At 38.9% G+C, this 20,231-nt stretch overlaps 1 protein-coding gene across 3 annotated transcripts in view; it reads left to right on the top strand.

Annotated features, from left to right (window-relative positions):
* The window catches only part of ctnnd2a (catenin (cadherin-associated protein), delta 2a), a 338,809-nt gene that overhangs the window by 146,976 nt on the left and 171,602 nt on the right, over positions 1 to 20,231 (top strand). For all 3 annotated transcript variants that reach the window (XM_074693201.1, XM_074693199.1, XM_074693200.1), the window contains 7 exons: positions 1,732 to 1,766; positions 2,527 to 2,631; positions 8,453 to 8,625; positions 14,488 to 14,542; positions 15,504 to 15,711; positions 16,048 to 16,162; positions 17,338 to 17,470. In XM_074693201.1, the coding sequence (XP_074549302.1) occupies positions 1,732 to 1,766; positions 2,527 to 2,631; positions 8,453 to 8,625; positions 14,488 to 14,542; positions 15,504 to 15,711; positions 16,048 to 16,162; positions 17,338 to 17,470 (824 nt within the window). The remainder of the gene's footprint in view (positions 1 to 1,731; positions 1,767 to 2,526; positions 2,632 to 8,452; positions 8,626 to 14,487; positions 14,543 to 15,503; positions 15,712 to 16,047; positions 16,163 to 17,337; positions 17,471 to 20,231) is intronic.

The raw sequence follows: 20,231 nt of genomic DNA, 5'->3' as shown, positions 1-20,231 counted from the left end.
TGGTTAATTTACATTCATGTGATTCAAGGATTATCTCACTGCTTTTATGATTTTTTTTGCTCTTACACTGCAAAAAAACAAAAATCTTGTCAAGTGTTTTTGTCTTATTCTAAGTAAAAATGTCTTATCTCATTGGATATGAGCCAGATTCAACTTATCAGTTCAGAAAAATGTCTTTTTAAGTTATTTAAAGACAAAAAATGAGCTCTGAATTGCTTGAAATAAGTAAAAAAAAATTAGCCAATGGAATGAGAAAAATTTGCTAGAAAATGTGCTTGAAACCGGAATACTTCCGTTATACAAGTAACTTTTCTCTTGTTCTGTTGGTAGATTTTTTTTAACTTGTTACAAGCAACTCAGACCTCATTTTTGTTTTTGAATAACTTGAAACAGGATTTTTTTCTGGACTGCTTAGGTGAATGTGGCTCATATTTAGTCTAAAAAGACATTTCTCCTGAAAAAAAAACACAGAAACACTTAATAAGATTTCTTTGTTTTTGCAGTGTAGCTTGACTACTTGTGTAGAAAACAAATTTGCAGTAAAATCATACATTCCATTACAGATGGTTATGGTTTGGTTTGAATCTGGGTTGCAGTTTGCTGTTCTCTGTGGTATTACAAAAAATGTTCGGCAGGAGTGAGATGTCAGCAACTCATGTAAGCGTTACTGAAGCATCCATCCATTCAGTCCATGACCACTGTGGCCTCTGCTGTAGTCTTCACACTTGGGAACCAGCTGTCCTGTGCACAGGTTCTGTGGTCCTGGAGGGACTGCGGCAAACAGGAGGAGTGATGCTGGGAATACACCATGCAGAAAGAAAAGTTTAGGTAGTTCCAGCTTGAAACTTTTTCCACCTCTTCTTCCTCTTCCTTCCTTGCTTTTTTTCTTAAGATTAATCTAGAAGTCGACACCTCCCTGTACCTGGCTCCATGATCACGACTGTAAACCTCTACTGTGTTAAAAACAGTCTCTAGAAAACGGTTTCCAAATTCATCTGACAAACAAACCTGTGCCAACAGGAAGATGTATGAGCACTCAATACACAATTGCTGAAGCTTAAAGTGCACAGACTCACTGACTGACACCATGAGATCAGAAATTTGAGTACGCTGAATGCCAAAGACTCTTAATGGGTCGGACACAGACACCAGCCAAGCAGCTCAGACAGCCTGTGTAATGGTGTAGATGAAGTCGGATGAAAGAGTCTATATGTATCAGTTAGTCTGTCTGTGTCTGCATTGATCACACAGCAGGCGGCTCAATACCCGTCTCTTACTTTCTGTGTCTGCCTGTCTGTTTCCTTCTGCGTCACTTTGTCTTTTTCTCTCGGTGCAACCCTCCCATCAATCACAGATCAATTGACCATCAGGAAGAGAATACAAAGAAGATTTTTGTGTATATTCATGTGTGTGAATGTGTACTGGTCGATTCAGTTGTGAAGGTGTCAACAATACTACTGCTGAATAACTTACTTTACAGCACAGAGCCTCATTTTGTAAAATGTTATTTTAAAATCATCTTCCTGGGCTGTCTAACAACCGAAATGACATTTAGGAGTGACTTTTTTTTAACTTTCTGTAATTATGATGTTTGTTTTCCCCCCTAAAGTTGAGTAAAATGGCACATTAAGTTGAAATGGCTTGTGAAACTGTTCTGCAGCTGTCCTGTGTTTTTTTATTGTTTTTGTTGTTTCTAATACTCCTGTTATTGACTGAACCTTTCTTTTGCAGTTCAACAGATGAGCAATTCCGCTGGAACGCTCAAGGTAAAGCTCATGAATAATCTCCAACACACATACACAGCTCAGCCATGCATTAAAAAGAAAAACTCATCTTTAAGTTTTGTTTTTCAGTCCTTTTACATTCTAATCTCACTCACGCTGACCAAAATCATCAGACTTTAACATATGCCACATATCTCAAGTTGAAGGATGAGATTTATCACCCCCAACACCAACCAGGCCTGCTCTGCCTCATGTGTGATTGGCATTCTAGGAAAATTGTGTGTCAAGGAACATTTGGAATTCAAACCAGCCTCATAATATATGGAGAGAGCACCCATCCTCCCACCCACCCACACCTGATGTATTACAAGATGATTGCAAACATGCACAGATGCACAGACACACACTCAGAGGCATCAGAATGAAGGCCTTAGTTGGTTTGACAGTCAGTGTCAGTCTGCATGAGTAAAGGGCACAAGCATTCACTATTTGTCTGTCTTTTTCACTCATTTGTTGTATGCACATTTACAGAATCCCTGATTGTGACTGTATGCATGCAGCATTACACAACCTTCACCTTTTTGTCAAATGTAACTTCCAATTGAAACAGTGCAACTTTATTCCACTTTATGATAATCAAAACGTCTACAGGTCATAACCCAGTAGAAATATGTAGGAATTAAAGGACTGTAAAATTTGGGACTTGAGGTTATAGCTGAGATAGATGCTTTTGGCTCCCTCTTAACTCTCTACTTCCCTCTTTTGCCTTTCTATGTTGCTCACACTCTGTTCTCCTTCACAGCCGATGGACAAAAGGATATCGAGGATGAATTGACTACAGGATTGGAGTTGGTGGATTCCTGCATTCGCTCTCTACAAGAGTCAGGGATACTTGACAGCGGGGAACGTAAGTGGAGCTTCTTAGTAACTGTGTGTATGTGTGTATGTGTGTATGTGTGTGGGGGGGTATCTATTTGTGTGTGAGCATGTTAAGGTGGATACAGTCTAATAACACTAGGGATGGGTACCAAATTAGGTACTTTATAGGTACCAACTGAATTCTGTCAAAAGTACTGTGTACCGTGTATCACATACAATTAAAAGGTACCATGTTAAGGTAACTAAACACATCCTTGTGACTAGGGGGGAACGGAAGAGTAGATGATTTTTCATGCTGGACATGCACACAGCATTACGCGGTGATATACTAAAGAATAAATATGTTTAATTAGAAAAAAATTACATTTTATTATTAAACGAATTGATATTTTTTGCCACATAAACACAAAAAGTTCCAAAAATTGGTAACGTTGAGTACCGATACAAATTGCCAGGTACCGGGCATCAGTACCGTATCGATTCAAATGTGAAAGGTACCCATCCCTAAATTACACAAAGTAACAGTTATTCAATGAATTTGATACTACTGTTCAGACCATAGTGCCCCAAAAGTAAAGATACAAAGCTCTTTCTTAGGACTGGCTGTACAGTAGGTAACATATAAAGCCTACCTCCTCTGTTTCAAAAGGTTAGAAATGAATCAAACTGAAAATTAAAAAATCTCAGTCAGATCTATTCATGGTGATTTAGTTTGGCTGAAAAAAGGTATTTGATTTTTTAAAGAGAAAATATAACAGTGCTATTTACAGCTCAGTCCACAAATTGAACCATCCATATCTACATACAGTCAGTAGATCTGACTGACACTAAAGCAGAATTATGACTCTTGCTCCCTTGGCAAAATGAAAAAACAAAAAACAAAAAACAAACAAACACAACAACAACAACAACAAGTAAACAAAAAAAAAAAAAAAACGAATAAATGTAGCTGAAGAGCATAAAGGTAGAAAGCAATTTTCATTCTCCCCATTTGTAATTTAGAGTTTTATTCACTTTTGTTCTTGGAGGATTTCATTTCTGGACCGGATATGAGCTGTTTTTAATACTCTGTCAACACATGAACGGTTTAAATCAAGGTCTGCTTAACTCCATCAGGCTCTTCAGCTGAGCAAATAAACCTGTTTGTGTTTCAGAAAGGAGTGACTGAGGGGGAAAGAATACTCAGGCAATCTTATTAAAAACTAGACCTGTGGTTGCTTTAATACAGCGGGATTACGGTTGTGTGCTGTTGGGTAATTATTTTTGTTTTCCTGATATTGAAGGAGAAAATTCATTCATATTAGTCCCCCAGGCCATTAGTTATCTGGTGCAACAATTCCCTATGCTAATACTGACTTGTTCTCAGATATTGATTGTACCTGCAGAGTTGTGGGAGGATTGTTTTCCTGATTAAGAACAGAGTTGGTGTAAATACAGTATAAGGTTAATGATATACTGTGATGCAGTAGGCAGGTTAAAAACAAACATTACAACATGTTCATTTTGTGGCCTGGTAAGATTACAGCTGTCGTGCAGCATTCTTACTTTCCAAAAACAACTGACTTAGAAGGCTTTTTCAATAGGCTCATTAAAATGTGATTACTCCTGTGATGTGGGAAGAAGCAGATAACAGCTGGTCAGATGAGGCATGTAAGACCACTTCTTCTTCCTGTTCTTTAAAAACCCTTACATATGAAGCATCTTTCCAGTGCAAGTTTTGTTTTCTGAGAAACAAACACACAGAAAGATTGAAAAATTGGCTTGGGATGAGCGTCTTGCTCAAAGTGCTTGGCATTTTCTTTCAGGTCATCGGTTTTGGATCACTGCATTCCTATTTCAGTTATCGTCTGCTGACCTTTTTGTTGATATTGTTGTAATGGATCTCATTTTAAGAACCTGAATTGTTCATGTTGCTCAGCACATGTCTAAATAAAAAGTTAACTCAAATACTAGACCACATGTTTTACCTTTTGCTAGTCTCTGGAATCTCTGTGACAATATTTGAACAGTGCACAGACGGAGGGAGAATGAGAATTCCTCTACTTGCCTTGTGCACTGAGGAGTAAGAAAGGTCTAAAAGGGTCAAAGCTCAGGTAATTAAGTTGTTTTTACAGCAACTACAAGTGTTGCTGCAGTTTTGACACAAATAGTGGAGAATAGACATCAGGGGAGAGAGCCCCACAACTGTACTGAGTTGTATAAAGAATATCAGGTAAGATAAACATATGGAAAAGCTGCTTTACCCTGAGAGGTTTTCAATTTGTTTTGTTTTACAAGCTGGTGCAACACAGAATTCTGTGACTCTCTCAGTCTCAAAACGTTGCACTCATTCTTTCATTATTTGTTATTTTGTGGCTGTTATAATCATTGTTCAAAGAACAGTTTCTTTTTTTCATATTCCACTCCTTTTTCCTGTTTTTTTTCTTTGTCACCATCTGCCTTTATTGTCTGAGTGACTTAACTGTATGAATTTTATTTTGTAAGTATTTTTATGACCATCATCTTCTTTCTTGTTTTCATCTTCTTTCTTAATTTCTCCTTTTTGTGTCTCTTTGTCCCTTGCAAATCCCTCTGAGCAGCACAAAAGATGGCATTTAAATTAAGTCGAGTTGAGTCAAGTTAGAAAACAGCCTTCAAAATATGCAACAGCCACTGTGTGGTGTCTTAACTCCACTCCAAAATACTCCAAAAATAACTACCTGTTCTCATATTTTACCCTGAAATCATCTTCTCTCCCAGAAAATGGGTTGCATGTTTGAGGACATGCACAACAACGGAGGGAAATGTCAGATAATTAAATCCTTATCTTGTTTAAAGGAGGTGCCTTCTTTCCTATCACTCCTTCTTTATTCGTCCAGAAAGATGCAACTTTCATTGTGAACATTCTTATTGTTGTTTCTCCATACACAGCTGATTTTTCTCTGTTTTGCAAATGGGCTTCCACCAAAATCCACACAATGTGTGAGTGCAGATAAATTCCACACAGTTTTCTCTGTTAGTGTATTTCCCTCTGAATGGTGGTGCGGCAACTAGCTTAGCGATAAATACATTGAATGGTGACATGTTGCTGTCTTCAGTGAAAGGTGGCACAAAACAGGGAGGCTTTTTGCTTTTAGCTGATACTGTGGCTGGTAAGGTGTCACAACAGAGCCACACAAAGGCCTCTGCAAATAAGTATTCAGAGAGACACGAACTGACTGTAAAAAAGTTAGTATGCAATGGTTTGCCTCTAAAAGCTATTACTGTGCTGTAGGTAGGGTTTATAAACCTTTGAGTATGTGTTACTGAGAAAATACATGACCATGGCCAATAATAGACCCATTAAGGATTCACAGGCCTTACCAGTTACAATATTTTCATTTTACCATATTACTCATCCTCTCACACAACCGACCCTCTCTAACATTTAGAATTTCTATGTACTTACACACTTCATGACATGCATGAACTCTTTAAAACACAAATGTATTCCCATCACCTGACCCACTATTTTATCCACCATTCAATAACTGGGTCTCAAATACACATAAAATGACATGTTTAAACACTGAAACAAACATATGCAGTCTTTTTTCCACACAACACACAATGTTCCAAATGCCGAGGCTGAGTGATGACGAGTTTGGGAGCTCCCACTCAGTCTGCGTAACACAAAGTGCTGTTTAATAATTCATAAAAAGTAAGGGATGAATCGAGATGAGAAAAGACAAGTCTTTTGTGAAGGCAAGAAGCAGAGGAGTTGATCCTGGTTCACAGCGCATAGACTCACAGGGAGTCAGGGATTCTGGGGGAGGACAGAGAAAGAGAGTGAGAAACAGAGGCATATAGAAGTCAACCACATAGAATTGGGAAAGGAATAATAAGAGGTCTGTTATTTTAGAGTGAAAAAGAAAGTAAATTCTCAGTGTGCTCTCGGTTTGACGGTTATCATTGACATGTAAGGCATTTATAAAATTTCATATTCTAAAATTGGGAAAATTAGGAAAATCAGCATAAAGGCCTCCTGGTTTTAGTTTTCACCATGCAGCTGTAACTACATGGGTTATATGCTTGAAAAGGAGCAAGAGTAAGAATAGCAACTTAATGAAATATTCATACATAGCTGAGTGAACAGGTCACAGACCTAACTGCTCTCCAATAAAAATGAACCACACATAAATGCACTTTACAGATAATCTATAGTTCTGCTTAGAAGAATGTCTCAGACTATTGAGTGGTTTAAAACAGTTGCCATTCACTGTAATCACTGTTCAGAAGAAAGACCATATGAAAGGATCTGGATCATAGTGAACTGTATATTAGTGTGACACGTGGGCATCAGAGAGAAGGGATCATAATTTGAGTGTATACTTTGAGCTGTGGGAATAATCCTGGCTCCAAAGTGAGAGTTGTGGGTGCAATGTCTGCATGTGTTGCTCCAGACATACTCACAGCCTGCAGTTTGTTTGGATGCTGAGTGTTAAGTTTTTTTTGTTTTTTTTTTGGATAATTGCACAATTCATCGTTAATCATTATTAACATCATATCAATCCCATGCTTAAAGCTCCTTTAATTTGCATTTCAAACAGTCTTCTTGTCCATATTAATAATGTTAAATAAATCTTACCAGTATTTTGATTTGAAAATATAACTAAGTCATACATGCCAACACAGGCTCTGTTAGCTTTAACGGTGAGCTGTGCCTGCATGTTTAGCCAAATGTGGCAACACAAGCTTAAGGTACTTTGCTGATGCTTTTATACCATTCAACACAAAGTGCATATTACATTTGACTTTTCAACTTGAGATTTATTTATTTATTTATTTATTTATTCATTTTTCTCCAGTAAGACAATGCTGCAGTGGCTTAACGTCATTGGGCTGAAAAAGTACAGTGATCACAACATAAAACATAAAGTGTTAATTTCAGATCTTTATCAATCGAGTTAACGCATATTATTCTTTCAGTCCAGATGTTTGTAGAGAATAGCATGTTCATAGCCTTTTACAAAAACTTAAAGTACAAGGACAAAACATTTTTTACAACTCATCTGATTTGATCATATTCAAGCTCTGAGAACAGGTGGGCAATTTGTTGCTGTTCTCCAGGTGGTGAGGCAACACCCTCTGCACCACCTTTATCTGGACTTCCTTGGAGTTAATTGGAGATGCTTTTTAAAGGCTGACATCACTGAGTCTATGTCTATGTTTTTAAAGTCCATGCTTTTGTGGAGATTATAGTTTACAGATGATGATTTAAGGTCGCTGAAGCTTTCTGAGCATAGGAAGACAGATGTAAATTCCCCTTCAGTTTACTGAACAGCCACAGGAACAATAATGAAAGTAGTTCAAATATCCATACAAAGACAATGTTGTTCTTGTGTGGGGGTCAGGGGAAGTTTTCCTTTTAGCCGACAGAACGAGGTAAAAATGAACATGTTTGGGGAGGTAACAAATCCTGTTATTAGGTGCTCTATCTATTACAACTTTCTTCTTCTCAGCCCTCCTCCTCCCACCCTCTATCTCCCTGCTCCTCCTCCTCCCATTCTCTCTGTTCCTCTGTTTCTCTTCCCTCTGCTAATAAATTATGTATGCCATCTCCAACTCACGGAGTGCTGCACTGCTGCACTATCTGCTCTAAATTGCTGCTCCCTCTCCCTCTTCCCCATTTCACTCTTCGCCTCTCAATCTTTCCCCCTCACACTCCCTCTCTCTCTTTCTCACTCTTAATCTCTCTCACCCCTCACTCTGTCTCACACACACACACGCACACACACACTTGCATACAGGAACAAACACACATGAAAACTTGACTCAGCCCCCACCTCCCCACACTAACCTCTCACCAATCGTGTCTCTTCTATCGGTAGGACCGGCTCTTCTTTCCCAGAGTTCCTTGCAGCTCAACTCCACCCCTGAGGCTTCGCTCCAGTACTCTGCCAGCTACCATAGCAACCAGACCCTCGCCCTTAGCGACAGCATCTCCGCAGCAACTCCTCAGCGCAGCGGGCAGGTTGGAGGAGCGGTACACAGCTACAACCAGGTAGGAAACTGTTCTTACTGATGTTAATTAGGATACTGGTGTCGATGGGGATAATGAAGACCACTGGACACAGCTTAAAGGCCAGTAATTAGTTAAACTTTAAGTGTTGGTTCTTTAAAAACTTTAAAGAATGTTTGAACGTAGCTGGTGTTAAACTCTGGGGGTAACTGACCTAAAAAGTGTGCTCCACAGTTTCTACATGCGACTGCATCATATTTTAATGCTTAACAAGGGTGTGTAAGCTAAGCAGAGTAAGCACAGAGTAACAGATATTCTGAATTTTGTGGTTTTTGGATTCTCTACTCCTTCGTTTTACCATCTGAGACTCAGTGAGCATCGCCCTCTTTTTCCCCTACTCCTTTTTTAGATGCACTGTGAAGATCAAATCCCCGTCTTCATGCAACTCTTTCCCTGCTCTGACTTTATAAGAGGCTAGATGAGTCTGGTTTATCAATTCAAAAGTAAATATTATGTCAAATACAGCCTCAGTTTAGCCCATTGACTGATATCCTTTGCTATTTCTATTCAATCATCATCATGTGAGTGGCAGGGTTGACTGATACCCACCAAGCTAATCCGGTGCTTATTGACCAAAACAAGCAACTGATTAAAGACACACAGAGAAATCTCTGCGTCTCTTGATTTTAGGGCTTAAAAAAAAGAAGGTAGACACAAACTCAGATATTAATCTCAGCGGTACGCTGATGAAGGGAGGAATCCACCAAATTACTTTTCAGCAAGCAGGAGCCAATTATTTTCAATTTTCACATCCTTTAATTCCAGTGGTAATGCAAGTACTCCATACACACAAGCGTACACACAGATGCACTTTCAAATAAACACCCACACATCTGCTAAATCAGCCAGCAGCTGCACTGCTTCATTAAGAGATATTGCTGCTTTCTGTGGGGAAAGGTTTCATTTGTGATAGATAGTGGTGAAGAGAAAGAGAGCAAATATTTCAGGTCAGTAATTATAACCGAGATGAGTGTTTAACAAGGATGAAAACTATCTTTAAGGTGGCTTTAGATGCTCCTGCTCACATTTTTAGTATACGTGTGATTTGTATTGGTGTTTCTGTGTGCAGTGCTACCTTCTCATTTGGTGTGTGTTTGTTTTTCTTGTGTCTTTGGAGAGAAGAAAGGTGAAGGAGGTCTGAGATCTGTCTTTGCAAACACATCCATTCATTTCCCTTCCTATAGTCTCAACGAAACTCATTTCAGAGCTGGTATTAAAGAAAGCTCCCATTCCTCCGCTTAATAAATAAGAAATGCAGGGGGCAAGGACAAACGGATGGAAAAGCGATAGGTTGGCACATAAATGGACAGACAAGAGTTTTATACTGTCTGTATAATAATTCTCATCCTCTTCTTCACTAGTATTGCAGTTCCTGCCCTCTTTTCCCTCCTCCCTTCCTTCTCTCCCTGTCCTCTCTGCTCACCATCTCTCTATGTGAGCATGAGTGTGTGTATGTTTGTGAGTATGTGTCTTTGTGTGTGTGCGTGCAACCTCCTCTCTGATGTTTTTGGCTTGTCAGTGTAATGGGGCCAGTGTTGTCAGCAGGGCTTGTTGCTCATGAACAGCTCTACGCAAGCCAGTGCTGCTAGATAGGCGAGCAGGTGCAGCTTGCATGCATGTGCAGCACGTGCAGGTTTTTTTAGTTGAAGCGCTCGCAGGCATGAGCACATGGGGGTGTTTATAATGTACCCCTAAAACCTTTTTATGTGCACCAATGAATTTGTTAAGTTGCTCAAGTGCCTGTTTCAGGAATCGTGTGTGAGGGAGTGAGAGGTCCAGCATGTTGCTGCTCCTCTGTAGGGTATTTATAACCCTGAGAGGCCCTGCTTTAATAATGCATGGATACATGGCACCTCAAACATCCCAGTGTTTTTTCTGGAGAAGGAAAGAAGCAGCACTGCAACATGACAAGGGAGGGGGCTGAGAAAGTGCTTTTTATCACACACTGTGCAGACTTATAGCATTAACATAGCCAGCCAGCAATTCATCTATATTGATCACTTATAGTTATTTACTTTGCGCATCATCTATCTAGAATGCCTCTGTGCCTTTAATTCATCTCTTCTCCTCTTTATTCACTTCTTACTATGCACCTTGATTATGTAGCACATCTGCAGAGTTAAACACTATGAAGTAATCCTATCCATTAATAACTTAGCTCTGTTGTGTGTCCTGCATCTCATCAGTCTAAGATTCTCACTTGGCTCAGTAACCTACTAAACTAACTCAGGGGACTTATATTGGGGATTTTTATGGCACACATTGTTCTGAGTAAAGGACCATAGACACTTTTTATTTTCAAATCTATAAAAATACAGAGTCCATGTTAACTCAAACGGATGAAATGGCACTATTTACTTGAACTATTATGCATGCCTTGCTCCAGACTTTTCATTTCTTTTTATTACTTATTACAGAAAACTAGGTTAGCTGTGATTTCATATAAAAGAAGTGATCACAAACAATTATAGTGCAATAATGATTTATGCACTCAATTTGCATACCTTTACATCATAACAGTATGAATCCGGTTAATAACAGTTTTTAATGGTGACAGTATCTGCCTTGTAATTCCTAGAACAGTCTGTTCATTTAATTGAGAGAACTCGAGGGGAGTCACGTCATCTTGATTTAACTTTGAAAGCTTATTCATTTCACCTATATCTCTCAGCAGTAGGGTAGCATTAAGGTAGCACTGTCAAATGTATTTAAGTCTGCCAGAACACTGACAGTCCTGTCTCCTAGAAGTTGATTTTATGTACAATTAATTTGCAACAGCAGAGATAGTTTTTGGGAAATGTTTGCCGCTAACATTTGATTTCTTCTAATCACCTCACTAAAAATGCAACCTTCACTGAAAAATGGCTTGAACTAGCAGCATCCAGAATCAGGATATATGAATGTTACTTTCAGGTGAGTAAGCTACCCATGCTGAGGGCAGTGATGCTGCTTATATAGTATGCTAGCTTTTGAACTGGAAACTGATACGAGTGTCCTCCTTTGAGGAGAATTAGCGTTTTCCACAAAGATCATCACATTTTGATTATTCTGTCTACATGATAGTCTTCCACTTTGCTTTGGTTCATCTTTAATAGGCAGTATCAAGAGGGGGATAATGTTTACGTCTGGTTTCCTCTCCACATGGAACAGTTTTGACCTGCATCTGCACAGAGTCCATAGTGTATGATGTTGGCAGACAATAGTTTTATGTAGTGATTTCAAACCCATGCGTGATTTCACCTACAGAGTTCAGCCCATCTAGTATCAACTTTCTGTCTTGTCTCATTTGTATATAGATTGCGCCAGATTCCCTGTCTTTTCATAGTATGTGCTGCCTTTTTTCTTTTCCACGTTTATTTCTTAGACACCCAGCCCTCTCAAATGCCCCTTACTAATGTTTCTCACCTGTTGCTATTTCCTTTTTAAGTAGGAAGATATTCCTCCAGGTGTGTTTTCTTTTTGTTTTTAAACACTAAACAACTTTTTTCAGTGTTTCTTTCTCCCTGTCCCAACAATTTTTTTTAATTTAAAATGAGCAGATGTTTTTCGTAATACAGTTTGTTTTTCTTTTCTCATTTTGAACATTTGGTATTGTGCCTTATTATAGTTTTCAATTAAAATTTGGTTCCAGATTATGTTTGTACTCTCTTTTTTCCCTGCTATGATCTTAGGTTATATTCTTCTGCATTATCTTGTCTGTGATGCTGCAAAAACCAAACCCCCCTCCCCCACCCCATCAACAAAGTACTGTTTTATCTAACCTTATCATCTCCATAAAACCATAAAAATATTTACACAAGGTGTCAATGTTTTGTTTTTTGTTTTTTGTTTTTTTATTTGGGGTAAACTGAAGTGTTAATGTTGCCCAAACATAACAACAGACTCAAGTGTGCCACAAACCTGAACCTGTGGTGTGGCGGTCTTGCAGTGTTACATTTTCCCACAAGCCCATCTGCCTCCTAGTGATTTAGCAACTTATGGCTTCATTCATGTACCATTTCAGCCATTTTTTTTTCTTTTTACTGTAGCAATAACTCAACCAGCATCTGTCTTATCAGAGATTTGGGGCTTAGGGATAAAATTCCACCCAGCAGTAGCTGAGCCAGGTTAAGTTACTACATCCTTCAAGATTTATCTCCTCTGTGTTGAGTTTGGGTCCGATCTAGCAACTTAAGCTTGTATCTGTACTTTAAACTCAGTCCAGTGATGGTACTGAGTAAAGAACACCGTGTCTACAAAATATACAGACATTAGCAGAGAGCACATTGTACCTGTTCCTAGTAGTTTCCATTATCTCCTCTTCCTGTGTCTTCTTGTCCCCACTGCTCCAGCTATTTGCTTCAATAAATTAAGCATTTTTTTGGTGAAAGACAGCCAATCCCTTCTGCCAGAGATAAATCATTTTATTTAAATAAAGTACTGAAACCAAAAGCCTGTTGTCAACAGGAGACACTCTAAGCCTCATAGAAAGTCAGAGTACAAACCAGACATGGTCATTAAGAGCGTAAGGGGTGATTTTGTCCTTCTGTGTTGCCAAGAGGGTTTATTGAGCTGGCAGGCATTCCTCTACCATTTTTTTAACAATCATAATGCTGCAAATAGTCACACCTGAAAACCATTCTGTACCATCGCAGCCTTCTAACATAACTCCAGACTGTGTTTGTGTGGGTGCTTGTTTGCATGTTTTCAGACACTGGTTATTAGATGATGAAATGTTTGCAGTTGTTTTCACTTGGGTGCTTGCATAAGTGTATACTTAGTCAAGTGTGTCTATGCCTTAGAATAACATCTCACAGAGTCTGACAGACAGATGACCTACAAACAAACACAGTGACAAACACTCAGCAGTGTTGATATTCCAAACTTTTTAGTCTTACTTTGTTTTTGAAATAAGTTGCAAATATAAACTTGGTACTATTAAAAATAGGTATGAGATTTCAGATTCTTTGACTTTCTCACTAATAGCTCTACATACACTGACACCAGCGCTCAAAGGTGACTCAGTGCTTGTGTGCTTGCATAATGTGACCTTGTAAAACTGCAGCCATGTCAGCCTTGTAAAAGTGCTTTTGAATCACCTTTACAGCCGTAAGCATAGGGCTATATGTGGCTCAGTGAAGCTCTGGCATATGCTCCCTCCTACTGTCTCTGGAGACCCAGGAGAATGTATTAGGATCAACCAGAATGTGATGTGTTACAGAAGGCACCTCTTGCTCCAACTTTGCCTCACACTTCCACTCCGCTTAAAGTCTGAAAAGAATTAATTGCAGTCAGAGCTGTAGGTAGCAGTGTGAAGGATCAGACATGTTAATTCAACTTGATTGCTTTGCCATTAGTTTGATAAGACCGCAGATGCAGATTTTATTGGATGATTTCATTACTTGAACCACACTAAGTCCATCTTTCATGAACTGATGAAGTTATACAAACTTTTCTCAATCATATAAAAAAGTTGACACAAAGTAATACCTTAATACATTAGTAATCTATTTTGAGTAGTTGTTGCAACATAACTTTATGTGAAATTATAAAAGTCATCAAGGGTACTCTGACTTTATAGTCTTCTTCTGTGAGTCTCTGGCTCCTTCTGGGATTTCATTACTGGCTCCTCTGGGTCCACTGGGGACTCCTTTAAGGTTTGGCTGAGCTCATTTAAGTTTTTTGAGGGCCACAAATCTTTATAACCTTCTTCTTCCTTTTTAACCATATATTAAGCTGTGATTCTGCTTTTCTCTCCTCCCAACCTTTTCCTCCTCCACTACTCTCTCTCCCTCTATTCATCTTCCTCGTCATGGCTCCTCTCCCCTCACTCCCTCTCCCTGCGCTCCCCCAACTCACCCTCAGGTGACATCCAACCGCGCAGCCCAGCAGCAACCATCACAAACTGGAGCAGGGTCAGGTAAGATTTCACCTCCCCTATCCATCTCTGTTACTCCTCATGGAGCTGTTTCAAAACAAGTTAATGTGACGGAGCATGAAGCACTGTGGATATGCAGAGATGACATTCAGAGGCACTGACAGACGTGCGGGATAGTTGGAATAAAAAGCTAATAAGTGGTAACATGTTTTCAAGCATGCAGTATCTATCAGTTTTTCACATGTTATATGGCCACTGAAAAATTTATAGCCTCAATTCTCTTAAGCCTTTTCAGTTTGAGGTGTAGTGATACTGTTCTTATATGATACTGGGTTATATAACCACCTTGTATTTTTCTTATATTTTTTCTAGAAAATGTAATTTAATTGGATTTAAATTCTCTTTAGGACAACATACTTTTAAAACATATGACTTACATTTTTAAACTGGAAAACTGCTGCACATTAATATGATCCTCCCAATTGTTTTCCTCTACTAAGAAGTGTAGTCCAGACATCCCTCTGCCCAGAAGCCTTAGGGGCCCCTAAGACTGTCTTAAACCAGGTTTGGTATCTCACCTGCTCCCCCAAAGGAATCCCGGAAACAACCTCATCCAGAGTTCTTTTTTGTTTCTCTTGTCAGGCCTTGTAGTTGCCACACACTGAAACACTTGGCCAGAAATGAGGTCAAAACTCCTCATAAACCAACACTATAGTTTGTGCCCCTGTTTAAGAATTTTAAGTAGAGTATTAAATATTGATTCACAGAGGTATGCTCAAGGACTGTAATAATAGTTGCTGTTTAAAACTTACATTGGTCTTTCTATTTCATCAAAATTCCCCATATATCACTTTTTCCTGTCTTCATTCTGCCTTAAAATGTCAGACTTATGCTCCTGAATAACACATATATAGTATTCCACGTTATTGATGTCTTTCCCGCACCAACCTTGCTCCTTAATTTACCTCCTGAGTATGTTGAGCCTCCTCTCCTTGTTCTCCAGGTATCTATTACTCCAGCTCCACCTTACCCGCTCAGCGTGTCAGTTCCCCTCTGTCTGGAGGAGGAGGATCAGGATCTGGTTCCCCCAGTAAACTTCAGCGCCTGGGATCAGCCTCCGACTCACCAGGCTATTCTACCACTCAGCGCCTGCCCTCCTCCTCCTCCCCCAGCAAACAGTCTCCTTCTAATCGACTGGCCAAATCATACAGGTAGAATACCAGGGTCACAGCAGGATGTTGATATTGATTTAATGAATAGTTAAATGATAATTACTGTGTTTAGCACATTAGCTTCATGGATTGCTGTACAGTCAGTATAAAGGGAAGATAAATAATCATTGAGTGACTTCAGTAGAGCTAAACTGGATTGGATTGAAAGGAGTCATTTCCTTTGTTGTTTGTTGTCATACCATCTATGCTGTCATGCTTTGAATTTAAAACAGACAGAAAACAGTTTTGATGTTTTTTAAGTTGTGTAACAGAAAACATCAATTGATGCTTTTATGTTTCAGACAAAAATTGTAACTTTACTGTTTTTATTTCCAGCACTACAGTTGCTGTGACAACAGCAGGAGGGGGCGGGTCTCCCTTGAGGGTTGCATCTCCACCCAACTCTACAGCAGGGGGAGGGGCCAGCTCATCTATTTCCCCACTTCACCAGGTAAAGACTCTTACAGTATGGAACTTGTTTGTGTTCTCACTATGTATTAGATATATAGCATTTGTCTATGACGGGGGATAAGGGCCTTAAAATTTGTAGTGTTTTGGGAATAAAGTCTTAATGTATGAGTTGAAAGTAAAAGTAAAGTCCTAGTGTATGAAATGAACATCAAAAAAGTCCAAATGTGAAGATATAAAAGAGCTGGCTAGTGTTTTGATATTATCCTCAACCTCCATATACTAGTCATTGTATCAAATTTATTGCAACTTTACTGTCCTAAATGACAACTTTACTCACAAACATTGTTATTGATGGTTTTTTTTAGCATTGCCTTCATCCGCTTCCTTCCTTCTCATTCATGTCTACTTAAATTTCATTGAAAATATCGTTTAAAATGACAAATGAGGAGTAATATTAAAGTCTGAATTCTGTGAGATTTAAACTATATTTTTCTGGTGAACACGCTTTGGCACTGGCGCGTTGTATTTTTCTACCTTTATTGCTGAATGCAGTGCAGTTATATATATTTTTTTAACCATAAAAACAGTTTGGTCTTATTTGAACATAGCTGTAATGATGGTAGATGAACAATTTCGTCCAAACACAGTTTCTGTATTTGTTTCATTGATCAGTGCCAAACAGCTGGGTGTTTTAAAGAGGATTATATTTTTGTTGACCTTGTCAGATCTTTAATCTTGACACACACACATGCACACACACACAAAAGAAAAACCTCCAGAGTAATACAGATTGAGTCATATCTTAAAAATAGAAATCAGTGTAAGTCAGTTTTAGTTCTTCAAACCTTTTCTTTGGTAGCACCTTATCTAGAGCCTGGTCTGGAAGGTAAATGTGTTTGATTCTCTTATCAAATATTTCAGAGAGGATCAAAGTGAGAAGTATGTTGTGATGTTGATTAAATTGGTTTACACATTTCAAAATGTGACAAAAGTTCCTATTTGGATAAAGAGACAAACATAATTTAGCAAATTAAATTGAAAGACTGGGGGTAAACTCTCAATGAATCAGCCTTGCCTGTTCTTTACATCTTTGGCTTACACTGTACTATGAGCAAGTAATTGCATCAGTGTAAAGACTTCACACTGTTAGTTTTCCCAGCTTGTTCAAAATATTTAAAGACAGACTCAAAACTAAAAAAGCTCTTGTCATTGCAGATGAGTTCAGGCATAGGGAGCTATGCCACACTGTCTCCCAAACGGCTGGCAGCTCACCACGCCTCTGACCAGTACAAGATCTCCCACGAGCTCTACGCAACAGCTACACTGCAGAGGCCTGGCAGTCTAGCAGGTGGGATCACACACTCTCAAACACTCACACACACACAGCTTTACCACGGGGCTTTAGAAACCCTTCTCTGTTTTCTTTAATTTTTTGTGCTCAAATCAATGGTTACAGCTAAAATACACTAGATGTGTGTCCAGTTCATTACCACTTCCTCATGGCACCTTGTCAGATAGGTACTCACTCAAGTCAGTCTGTCAACTCACACTGGATCCTCTCCATTGAAGTCTGAATGCAAGGCTAGTCCAGGAGGTCACAGGTGAAATACAGCCATCCCATTTTTGCCCGACACAGAGCTTTGATGCATACATTCATAAATCCAACGTAGGGGAGATCGAGCAGGACAGGAAGTAGTACATGGAAACTACCAAAAAACACCCAGTAACTTTCAAATAAAAGAAACTGTTTCTAAATCAGTTTGTATTTGGCTTGACTACAACAACAAATGGACATAATGAGGGAAGCCAGACTGGGAGTCAACAGGTTTGAGGTTTTACAGCACAGCATGAATGAGATGAAGAGAGGTGTGTGAGTTGACAAACGCAGTCAACACATAATAGACTGCAGATGTATCTGGTGTATTTGAGGCGGACACGTTTCCTCATATTAATATAGAAAATACTTGAGTGGTTTTGGTGGCTTTTGATCCAGTGACTTGTGTCATTGGAGCAGTCTGTATCACCTCCTGAGGAAATACCACGTCCTGTATTGAACTCTTTGAATAATCTATGGGCTGTGCTGTCTTGCTGTAATGCAGCACTTCATGAGCAGTGTCAGAGCATCTTTGTAGCTTCCCCTTGTAAAGAACAACTTCTTAATGAATGTACTCTCTGTTCGGCGGTTGCATTCGTGAATTATAAACAGGTCTTTTATGATTGCTAGACAGGGACCTGCTTTAAGAGGATTTAAATGGTGTGATTCTAATTGTATCTCTCAGTACGATCTATAGCTTTCTCTGGTAGCTGAATGTATCAGAGCGACCCTGGTCTTAGTACAGGCAGCATTCAGGCTCACACAGACTTTTATTTCTCTCTACATTTGCATCGACTACTTAATGGCCTTCTCTCTCGACTCTACAAAATTGAGTTGGCTGACTGTCAAGCAGGAAAATGAAATGTGTTGTGGAAACTGTGGTCCATAGAAGTGTAAAGTTTTATATTAGGTTGGCTGTTTGTGCCTGTTTTAATTAAATGCTGCAGATAGCCCACTGTTTCAAGAACCTCAAATTCTCAAGGCTTGTATTACAAGTGCCATTCAGACTAAAAGTACTTTTAGATAGCCTTCTACTTTCATTTGGCTTTACTCAAAATACGCCCTGTGCTTCAGAGCATGAGAAACAACTTAACTACTCTTCATGAAAGTGGGGACAGGTTCTTTTATTTGTCTAACTTTTTTTCAGAGGTTTGAAGGATTTTGAAAATCTGCAAGGATCTTTTTTTTTCCTACTACCTCTTCATTTTCTTATTCTTCCTCTGTTTCTTTGTTTTCCTTCTCACCTTTTTGATATGCCTGTGGATAGACCAACATCAAATGAGCCTAAGGGCAAATCCAAATTTCTGCCTCTTTTGTGGCTTTCTGTAGCACAGGTTGACTCTTAAACATCATCGAAGAAGATGAATGTTGATAAAGCCAGATGGCATTGTTTGAAAGGGCTAGAGTCAAGGCAGACATGTTTTATTAATTCTTGACGCTGAAGTTGATGAAGAAAAGAACCTGAATCATTCATTCCTGAGGCCGTGATCATGCTCTTAAGGGGGCACTGTGGCTTTACAACTCGCCCTAAGACTTTAAAAGACTTGATGCAAACTAAGATTTTATTTTATTTTGTTTTTTTTTATTTTTTTCTACTTATTGGTGTTGAGGTCAATTTAACCTTTATTTCATTTTTCAGGCCCAGCATGTGGGTTGTGTGATGACACCAACCTAGCATTCTCAGCCTTTTCATACATTCATGTTAAGATTTGTGCATAACGTGACAACCACAAGTTGTTGTGTTGATCATATCCTATTGAATGACCTTCTCTTGTATTTTTTTCACAAAAGAAAACAATGTCATCAGAAAGCAAAACAAAGAAAAACATCACTTTTCATATTACATTTGCAATTTGATGCCACAGCTGTGGACACCCCCAATAAATGAATAAATAAAATAAAATAAAATGAAATAAAATAAAATAAAATAAAATAAAATAAAATAAAATGAAATAAATAACTTTAAAGTACTTCAGTTTTACTGATGTAGCTTCTGGTCTCCTATTCAAAATTACCCACTGGTATTCAGTTAAGGTACAGTAATCAAAGGTTTTGTGATGCCAAGAAAAGGCACAGCATTCATCTTAGTTGCCAGTTTGGTAAAGTGATTGAAAGCTTGACAGGACTAGGCAAACTGTAGGGTCAAGCATCTTCCTCTACCTTTGTGTTTTTTCTGCATAGACTCCAGCATGCGTACAAATTAAGCTCAACACCAGTTGTGACCATAAACTACATAAAACGTGAACCAAGTCTCTGTGACATCACCTGTCTGTTCCTGAAACAGTGAAATGAAGCCAATTCGCGGACACAGCCATATTGGATATGACGCAGGCTTTTTAAGCTTTTTTTAACAGCTTTAAGGCGCCCGTCAGTAACGTGAGCTGAGCTGTGTCTCTGATTGGACAATCAAACATTCCTAATACCTTCTGAAAGCCAAGTTAAAAAAAAATTAACCCCCTATACTGTGTGTGGCAGTCGTGAAATCAGCATTTCAGACCTGTTTCAGATGTTTTCT

This window comes from Halichoeres trimaculatus, unplaced genomic scaffold (assembly GCF_033239565.1).
Source record: "Halichoeres trimaculatus isolate MK-OKI-2021-1 unplaced genomic scaffold, fHalTri1.1 fHalTri1_scaffold_18, whole genome shotgun sequence".
Taxonomy (NCBI): domain Eukaryota; kingdom Metazoa; phylum Chordata; class Actinopteri; order Labriformes; family Labridae; genus Halichoeres; species Halichoeres trimaculatus.
The sequence above is the reverse complement of the archived record's forward strand: the minus strand, read 5'-3'. Positions and strand labels throughout refer to the sequence as shown.